The 9,518-nt window shown below is 54.5% G+C and overlaps 1 protein-coding gene across 1 annotated transcript in view; it reads right to left on the bottom strand.

Annotated features, from left to right (window-relative positions):
- Positions 1 to 3,792: 3,792 nt before the first annotated feature.
- The window catches only part of TXNDC16 (thioredoxin domain containing 16), a 38,269-nt gene continuing 32,543 nt past the window's right edge, over positions 3,793 to 9,518 (bottom strand). Inside the window, exons 17-19 of the mRNA XM_009322925.1 lie at positions 8,974 to 9,134; positions 7,148 to 7,338; positions 3,793 to 4,377 (exon numbers count right to left, since the gene is read on the bottom strand). Coding sequence (XP_009321200.1) covers positions 4,094 to 4,377; positions 7,148 to 7,338; positions 8,974 to 9,134 — 636 coding nt within the window. The 3' untranslated portion in view covers positions 3,793 to 4,093. The remainder of the gene's footprint in view (positions 4,378 to 7,147; positions 7,339 to 8,973; positions 9,135 to 9,518) is intronic.

Raw genomic sequence — 9,518 nt, 5'->3', positions numbered from 1 at the left:
CGTGCCCCAGCTGCTGCCTTGCAGCATCTCCCTCCCCGGGGGCAATGTCCTCTCCCGCCTCCTGCCTGCTACAGCCTTCTCTTCCGCCATCCTGCGGCTGTATCCCTATGGCAGAGCCTGACGAGAGCCTGGCCACGGAGCGAGGCTTACCGGGAGGGACTGTGACCGTCAGTGGTCCGGGATGGGCTGAGAACAGCCGATTTGGAAAATTCACCTTCCACCGCAAGGGCTTGTCTTTCACCGTTCCTCGTTTTGCTCAAAGGGCTGAAAAGCCGGGAGAAACGCCGTGATTGCTTCCCGATGTCCCACGGTTTGGAGAGCATCCAGCGGAGACGTCCGTGGGAGCAGGTGGGAGTGTGCCGGCTCCTGAGTCAGCCGGCACCGAATGCCGGAGGGCGGCAGACGGCATGGGAAACTCCGTCCCGCAGCCGGGTCCGCGGGGCTTTCATGCTGTTCAATCCGCCACCCCTTGGCCCAGCCATGCAGCAGGCACCTCCTCTGAAAGCTCTTTAAACATGGAAAACACAACGTGTACCCTTAATGTTCCCTCACACTGCTGCTGCAAGCCTTCCTCCCTCCTAACCGATGGGCTCATCGACGATGGCAAAAGACCAGCCAGACCACAGCGCATGAGGAATTTCCTATTGTTTCAGACAATAATTTAAATTGTTTTGCTCACCAGGACAAGCACATAATCCTCTTTTTTTTGTGTGTGTGTGTGTGTCATTTTATATTCTGATCAGCCACTGACATATAAACACCCCCTGAAAGGCTCCCAAAGTGCACGAAGTACATGCAAATGTCTACCTTTGGCATATCGCTGAAATAAAGCACCATCAAAAGAAGAGTTTGGTCTGAAGCCGTAAATAGTCAATACTGTATCAGTCAGGAAATCTACCGGTTCTTCAGCTCAGTGTGCACCTCAGTAGTGTCATCGAGGGAGGTAGATCTGTGGTTTACCCAAACAGACGTGCCTTTTGGTGTTAAATGGTTGAAAAAGGAGCTGACGGCATCAGCCTTCATTGTGAACTTGCCTCGCGTCAGCGTCAGTACGTGCTGAGGCACAGAGAAGTGGTAGGTATGCACACAGCCCCCCCGCGATCCCTGGCTGCCTTCCGCTTCGTTGCCGAGGGGTGGGTGCAGGACGGCACCCCACTCCTCAAGCCGGGCGGGATGCACTCCGTCCCTCGCAGCTGCCCCCCAGGTCCAGAGCTCTCCTTCCTCCGACTCGCTCCTCACTCAAGGCCGTAAACACCCACTGAATATTTCTTTCCGCGCCGGTCTGTCCTCAGAGCCGTAGCTATTAAAAACGACCTAGTGCGGGAGCGTTTCCTCCAGCGAATGAGCGCGCTGTGGGATGCAGACCACAATCAAGCCGTCCCCAATAGCCCTAACATTTTCTCCCTATATATTTACAAAGCCTGGCACATATATGCCTCGATAGATTTCCCTAAGTGCCTGCTTGTGCTACGCAATGAAAAAGGCATTTTGCATTTAAAAAAAAACCCAAACAACAAACTCCAAGCCAGGCCTGCGCACCCCGATGTGGTCCAGGACCCCGACCCGCGCCCGTGCTCGCACTCAGCAGCTCCAGCAAACGCAGCTGCCGACCCAGTTTGATGCTAGCAGCGGTGAGGCACGGACAAGCACGGCCGTGCCCGCTGCAGCGCCCCGCGGGCTGGGCTTGGCTCCGGGCTCCTGGCACCCCCCAACCCCAGCCGGGAGGCTCGGGCTGATGGATCCCGCTGTTGATGTCGGGGCTGAAGCCTGCAGAGCCGGGACTCCCCAGCCCTCCAGGCTCGCTACGGCCACCGCCCCGGGAGCAAAGAGTCCCTCAGCCACCAGCATCCCCACAGGACCCCACGGGATAGCCATACCCGACCCCCCCCCCCGCATCGCTTTTGTGGTGGCAAAGCCCCCCCACACATTAAGCAGCACTCGGGAGAGGCAGCAATTTTCGCAGCCGTAACCAAGATGTGGCACTGACCTCTAGTGACAAGCTCCTGCCCCGATGCTGCGCAAGAGAAGGGCCGCTATTGAAGAAGGACGCGCGGCCAAGAAGAGCGGGGACGCGGGGACGCCCCTCGTGCTGCAGAAACCCTGCTGAAGGAAGGGACCCTCCTGCTGCAGGGCTCGGCGGGCTGGGGGCAGCGTTCCCGTAGGGCTGCATCCACCCCAGCCCCGGACACCAGCCCCTCCACTCAACACCCCGCGCCCAAGACAGATATGCAGATTGACCGTACTTGAGAGAGAGAATTTATTTAAGACATCAACGAGAAGCCTAAATGTCGCCACTTCACCTGCACCACAGTGGGAGAGCGATGCTGCAGGAGCAGCAGCGGCGTCATTAGGGACAGGACGGGAAACGACCGACGTAGAGCTCGTAGAGCGCAGCGTAACGACCTTATACAGCAGAGGAATGACGGGAACTCACGGAGGATCTGTTCGCGCCCTGACCCACGCTTTCCCTTGGGAATACTCGGCTGCATGGCAGGCTCCGATCCGCATGCTACAGTTTATTACTTTAAATACATACATTTTGGCTCTAACGCTGTCATTAAGTCCAAAAATGGTCTGTTTCAATTAAGGGCTTCAAGGAGAGCCCAGGACTAATGGTCTATTTCTGGGCATTTCAAAATACTCCCAACCATGTGGGCTGCTTGCAGGATGAGAAATACAGACTTTACAATGCTCTCAGCAGTTCCTTACCACCAATTTTTCCCCTCCCCAGTAACTTCAGAGCCACGAGGAGGATCCGACCCTCCCGGCACACCTCGGCAGTACTGTGGAAAGGAGCAGATGTTTCTTGAAGGGGGTGGGAAGATCGTCATGGCATGGGTGGGATTAGACAAAGCTTCCCTCCAAACACACGGCTCTCCCCAGCCCGCATCCCACGCTGTTCTGCAGGCTCAGGTTCTCCAGCAAGGAACGACAGACCTTTTGCTGTCCCTAGGAGAGGAGCAGAGGCTGGAAAGCCACTTCTGCAGGCCCTGTGTCTCCCCATCTAGATACGGATGTGAAGCAGCTCCATCCCACATCGGGATAGCCTGTCCCCAGCACTGCCAGCCTTGTCCTTCATCTCCCTCCCCTTGTGTCCGAAGCGCTGGTCATTCTGCGGACCTCACTCCCCGCACTGTCCTCTGCTCAGGAGGCACCAACCTCGCTGCTGTCACCGAGAGCAAAGGAAAATCAAGGCTGCAAATAACCCCCCGGGCTTGTAACCAAGAAAATGCCAGCACTGAGCAAAGCCATCTTCCAACCTGCCTGCCCTTGGGATCTGCTGGCAGACTTTTGCCCCAGCTATTCACGGCTGTTGTGATGACCTGAGCTCTGGCCTTCGTAACAAAACTGCTTTAACCAGATACTCCTCTTACCCCCCTGAGGATGAACATGCTCACGAATTCGGTTCACAAGTCAGGTGTAAACACAAGCGGGTGCCAGTTTAAGCAGCCCTGGAGTGGGCCGCACGCTTGCCCTCCCAGCTCCACATGGTTACGGTGCAGATGTAACCTCTTTTCGAGAGCAGGGCTTGCCGACACGCACCAGTAGAGCTGCTACTGCAACCGGGGGGAGAGAGATGTGCTTTTCATCCTGGAATCACTCACCCCTTCCTGCTCGGGGGCAACCGAAGCGCCCATGTGAGACATACAGAAACTGTAGAGCAGGGCCGCGCTGATTCGACTTTTCCAGCGTAGCTCGTCGCGTGGGCGAGCCTCCAGCGCGCGGCGAGCTCACCCCATCTCTCCCCCAGCTACGGGGTGGGCTGAGCTCCCTCGCAGCAACCTCCCTGCAGATCTGCTCTCACCGCTTGCTGTGAAATGCAAGCCCAACAGCAGCCGGGGGGGGGCCAAGGTGTGGGGTGTACGGACACGTTTCTGGCATCAGAAACCACAGCCACCGCAGAATGACCGGCACACTGCGGCAGGGAACTCACACTGAGACTTAGGGGCTGTTTTAACCCATCACCATTAATTTACAGCTAAAAGCACTTCTCTCCTTGGTGTAAAGGCTCACGGAGGGCTGGGAAAGTGAGAGGGTTTTCTGGGCACCGTCCCACATCTTTCACTGCCCCGGGCAGGGGGATGCCCAGCTCTCAGAGCTTGCTGTGTCTCTTGCCCTGCTTCTCCCTTGCCGCCAGCCTCGGGGCTGTGCCCCGCAGGTCCCTCCCAGGGGACCCGACTTTCTCCGCCTTGGTCTCCTGGGATGGCTCCTCCCGGACAGCGGTGTCCCCTCCTGGGCTTTCGGGCGGGTGCCGCTCCGGCGTGTCCCCGCGGCGGTGGGAGGTGTGGAGGGGGAGCTCGGGCACGGCCGTCTCCATCATCTGGAGGAAGTCGTAAGCAGGGAGAGGTGGCTTCCAGTCTTCCTCAGACAAGGTACCTGAGAAGCGAACACAGTCCCATGTTAATAAATACGGAGTTGCGCAGCCCCACTCCACGGACATTTCCCTTTCAAAGGAATTACGGCTTTTTTTGCTCTTCTAGTGAAAGCAAAATTAAAGATCGTTTCTTAAAGATCACCCTCTTTCCTCCAAAACTAGTAACGCCAGCCGAATTAAACCAGCCAAGTGTGCTTTAATATTTACTGGAGCTGGCCAAGGCTCCGCTCCCCAAAGGCTATGAGGGTCCCTCTGTCCTCAGACACACCCACTGCAAAGGTCGCGCTGGGTGTCTGTCCACCAGTGGGTGGATGTTCCGTTCGGGTCTCCGATCGCTGTGCTAACGACTGCGCATTACCGACACGCCATTAGGAGTGAGGGGAGACTGCTGTCTACGCGGGGAGGAAGCGGTCCCATTACGTGAGGATGCTCTTTAATTTATGCTTTTAAGACTGATCACATGGTTCGTAGCACTTAAAAGCTTGAGGAAGGAGGCTGCGATGGCTGGCACAGCCCGCGGCCGTGCAGTGAGCTGCTCAGCCATCAGCAGTGGTGTCAGCATCATCTGACACCCCTGAAAACTAAAGTCCCTATCTAGAGACCGAAATGACAGCCAGGTGCCTTTAGCAGTGGCGATGAAAAGCTGAGAGAGAGTTGGGGTTGTTAAGCCTGGAGAAGAGAAGCCTCCAGGGAGACCTTATTGCAGCCTGTCAGTACTTAAAGGGGCCTTATAAGAAAGATGGGGACAGACTTTTTAGCAGGGCCTGTTGCGACAGGACAAGGGGGAACGGCTTTAAACTAAAGGGGGGTAGATTCAGACTAGATATAAGGAAGAAATTGTTTATGCTGAGGGTGGTGAAGCACTGGCCCAGGTTGCCCAGAGAGGTGGTGGATGCCCCATCCCTGGAAACGTTCCAGGTCAGGCTGGACGGGGCTCTGAGCAACCTGATCTAGAATCATAGAATCATTAAGGTTGGAAGAGACCTCCAAGATCATCGAGTCCAACCGTCAACCCAACACCACCATGCCCACTAAACCATGTCCCTCAGCGCCTCATCTACCCGTCTTTTAAATACTTCCAGGGATGGCGACTCAACCACTTCCCTGGGCAGCCTGTTCCAATGTTTAACCACTCTTTCAGGAAAGAAATTTTTCCTCACGTCCAATCTAAACCTCCCCTGGCGCAACTTGAGGCCATTTCCTCTCGTCCTTTCGCTTGTTCCTTGGGAGAAGAGACCAACCCCCACCTCGCTACAGCCTCCTGTCAGGGAGTTGTAGAGAGCGATGAGGTCTCCCCTCAGCCTCCTCTTCTCCAGGCTAAACAACCCCAGCTCCCTCAGCCGCTCCTCAGAAGACTTGTTCTCCAGACCCCTCACCAGCCTCGTTGCCCTTCTCTGGACACGCTCCAACATCTCAACATCCTTCTTGGAGTGAGGGGCCCAAAACTGAACACAGGATTCGAGGTGCGGCCTCACCAGTGCCGAGTACAGGGGCACGATCACTTCCCTGCTCCTGCTGGCCACACCATTTCTGATACAGGCCAGGATGCCGTTGGCCTTCTTGGCCACCTGGGCACACTGCCGGCTCATGTTCAGCCGGCTGTCGACCAACACCCCCAGGTCCTTTTCCGACAGGCAGCTTTCCAGCCACCCTTCCCCAAGCCTGTAGCGCTGCGTGGGGTTGTTGTGACCCAAGGGCAGGACCCGGCACTTGGCCTTGTTGAATCTCATACAGTTGGCCTCGGCCCATCGATCCAGCCTGTCCAGGTCCCTCTGCAGAGCCTTCCTACCCTCGAGCAGATCAACACTGCCGCCCAACTTGGTGTCATCTGCAACCTAGTTGCATGTCGTTGCATGTCGTCTGCATCTAGTTGAAGATGTCCCTGCCCACGGCAGGGGGGTTGGACTAGATGGCCTTGAGAGGTCCCTTCCAACCCAAACCATTCTGTGATTCTATGATTCTATGATTCTATGATGGAAAGAGGTGTGGGAGGACAGCTGGCTCACGGGGTTCTCCAGCGATTACTGGGTCAGAAATGGTGCCTTCAGCTCCAGCAAGAGCCTGCACGTCCTCCCCCACCAGGCTGATGCCAGCTTTTGGAAACACTTGCTTTGAAAGGCTCGTTTTAAAATTCACAAGGATCAAGCGCAGTCAACCCCATTGCCTTTCGGAGCCTGGAGCAGGCTGGCAGCTGGCAATTCGAAGAACCCTGTAGCACCTATGGCATAAGCCATGAGGAAGGCATATCTGTGCCGCCTTCCTCCAAAGCTTCAGTGGGCTGATCAAGGCAGGAGCGACGCAGTGAAAAGCTTCACGGTACAAGCCAACCCTTTACGTCCCAAAGACCACAGCAAAGCACCAGCTTCCTTATCCTCTCCTGTCCAAAAAAATGCTGGAAGGCGCCTAAAGAGCAGCTATTTCTCATGCTGATGACTGGGAGCCAGGAGATTTTTTTATTAGCAAGCTGTGTTTCAGGTCTGTTTGCGGGAATCGGAGAGCACAGCCAGGTTTGGGGGTTATCGCAGGGAAGAGATGTCGATTCAGAACTATTCACGCCTGGCTCTGAACATTAAACAGTCCTGAAGCAAACTCGTGAGTGTGGGTATTCTCTTCTGGCTGGACTATTTGTACTTCTCCAGCTCAAACTATCATAGCTAGTTTTTCCATCATTAAATTCCAGGGCAGACAATTTACTGCACGTAGGATCTTCTCATAAACAGACCGGAGCTAACAGTGCACGCTTAGGAACATTATAAACGCGTGTCCACTTACTGCTGGGAATCTCCAGTCCTGCTTTTAGCTTCTCCAACCAAGACAAAATGTTCCTTTCAGTGATGGACTGCTCTGATGGGAACTTGAATACCTGACCGCCGGCATGAAGGTTCACCCAGACGAGAACAGGCAGCGAAGGCATGGTGGCAAAGTATGCCTTCAGGACCCCGCGCCCCACTGGAGTCTTCCTCCTGTTGGGAAGAGGAGATTCAACTTGCTCACCAGCAGTTTGGCAGCACAACAGGACTGAGAGCCAAGCAAGCACCAAAGCCCTTGGGCCACATCCAGCAAAGCACGCAGTTTTGCCTACGGGACAGCTGTAGAAGCTCACCGCATTATTTATAAGCTTAATGCCTTAAGCAAGCCATCAGGGGCCAACGGAGAGGGAGCGGACAGCAGGTTAGACATGCAAAGAAATCCTCGAGCAGGAGGAGCTGGGCCAAACCCTGGAGGAAGGTGTGGAACGTTCCCCACCGTAAGTGTTTAAGAACAGGTGAGACAGGAGCGGGACAGATCCTGCAGTCCCCCCCACCGTAAGTGTTTAAGAACAGGTGAGACAGGAGCGGGACAGATCCTGCAGCCCCCCCCCGCCCCGTGGTTAGCCCCTGTTTGCAGGGAGAGCTACCAGCTCCCTCCAGCCCAGCTGCTGCCACCACCCCCCGGCTGCAGCAAGTCCTCAGGGGATGGAAAGGCAGGAGCTGGTGCGGAGGGCTGTGCTCAGGCGGTCCAGCCCCTGGGCAGCTGCCGTGTGGTTCCCCACGGCCCGAGGAGCTGGAAGGGCAACTTCCCCAAGCGACACAGAGAGCCAGAAGAGGACATCGAGATGGAGGGACAGCAAGCATACGAAGATGCTGTGTCTTTCCAGCACTATTTGCAGGCTGAGAGTGATCCTCGAGGTCTGAGCTGGCTCTCGCCATGGGAACGAGGTCCTCTTTCTAGGACTACGCTGCTCTTTCCGAGCCAATGGCCACATTCTGCCCCCTTTGCCCCTTTGCTCTGACAAAGGACAGCTCTTTCTTTCTCAGGAAGGGAGAATAAAGATGTGTAGGTGGGGAAGTTCCAGGGGCTCTCGTTTCTTGTGCATTACTGGCAAACAAATCGTCTTCTCTTTGAAAACATGTGCATTCCCCCCTAGTTAAACTTCAGCCCACGCTGCGAGGCCCTTCCCAGACTTCAAAGCACGTTATGATTAAGACAGTGAGGTGTCTCTGGGCATGGGCAAAACAAACAGAGGCTAAGAATTGAAAAAGCAACTAGGGAGGAGAGAATTAAAAAAAAAAAATCCCCTCTCCTACAACTTTCTATTTCTTAGCTCCTGGATCCGTTTTGTTTCTTGAATTTTTTTTAAGTTTGCCTTATGGGGCTTCTTCTGGCTGTCCCTTCTTCTGAAAACTTTCTTTCTCCCAGTCAACAATCAGTAATTGCCCTGTTGTGCTTCCCTCTAATTGCCGATGGAAAAATCACCATGAGACCCTCCAGGAGGGCAAATTTACTTCTTTCTCCCACATGGGACAAAAATACAAATAACACCAGAGGCAGGGTCAAGCTACCATGCAAAGTCTTTGAGAACATTTTACTCCACTGAAAATTACTTTTGCAATCAATTAAACATTAACTGATTTTACTTGGTCATGCAGCTTTGCAGCTGCCCAGAACACGTACTGAATCATTGCTAAATGATTTGACCTCCGAACTCATGACTTCAGGTCAAACAATCACATTACCAGCTAGACAGTGTTTTCAGTAATTGCAGGCTCAGTTTTTTCTTGCCCTCAATGCTAAGAGCGAGCTAACGGAAAGAAGAAAAGGGGTTTTTAGACACTTACAAGTTCAACCAGCAAGCCACAAACGCTTGCTGGGGTCTTCCTTTTGCCAGCTTCAGCATTTCCTTGCTTTCCATTTGACTGATGTCACCATCGCTGAACAAGATGAGGAAGGGCTTTCCGAATTGCAAGTAGCGGGGCAGATTTTGCACGGTGATTTCTGGCTGCGAGACATCAAAACAAGAAGTTGGGGTTTATGGGGAGGAGAGAGCAGGACAAAATTAGACTTTCTGTCCTTACGTGAGGGGTGCAGGGGCTAAGCAAGGCATGTTGAACGCAAGCAGCTCAAAAACAAGCGTGGGTGCTGGGATCTTGGTGGACATTAGAGATGTCTACGCCCAACCCTGCCCATCGCAAGCCAAGTCTGTATGAGCAGCTGTGCACTCTGAGATGAAGTGGTGTGAGCAGGGAAGGCAGAAGCAAGGCCAGCTCAGCCCAGCGCCACGTGTTATAGAATCACAGAACGGTTTGGGTTGGAAGGGACCTCTCAAGGCCATCTAGTCCAACCCCCCTGCCATGGGCAGGGACATCTTCAACTAGATCAGGTT

This window comes from Pygoscelis adeliae, unplaced genomic scaffold (genome assembly GCF_000699105.1).
Source record: "Pygoscelis adeliae isolate BGI_AS28 unplaced genomic scaffold, ASM69910v1 Scaffold314, whole genome shotgun sequence".
NCBI classification, from domain to species: Eukaryota; Metazoa; Chordata; class Aves; order Sphenisciformes; family Spheniscidae; genus Pygoscelis; species Pygoscelis adeliae.
This window is presented reverse-complemented; position numbering and strand designations above follow the sequence as displayed.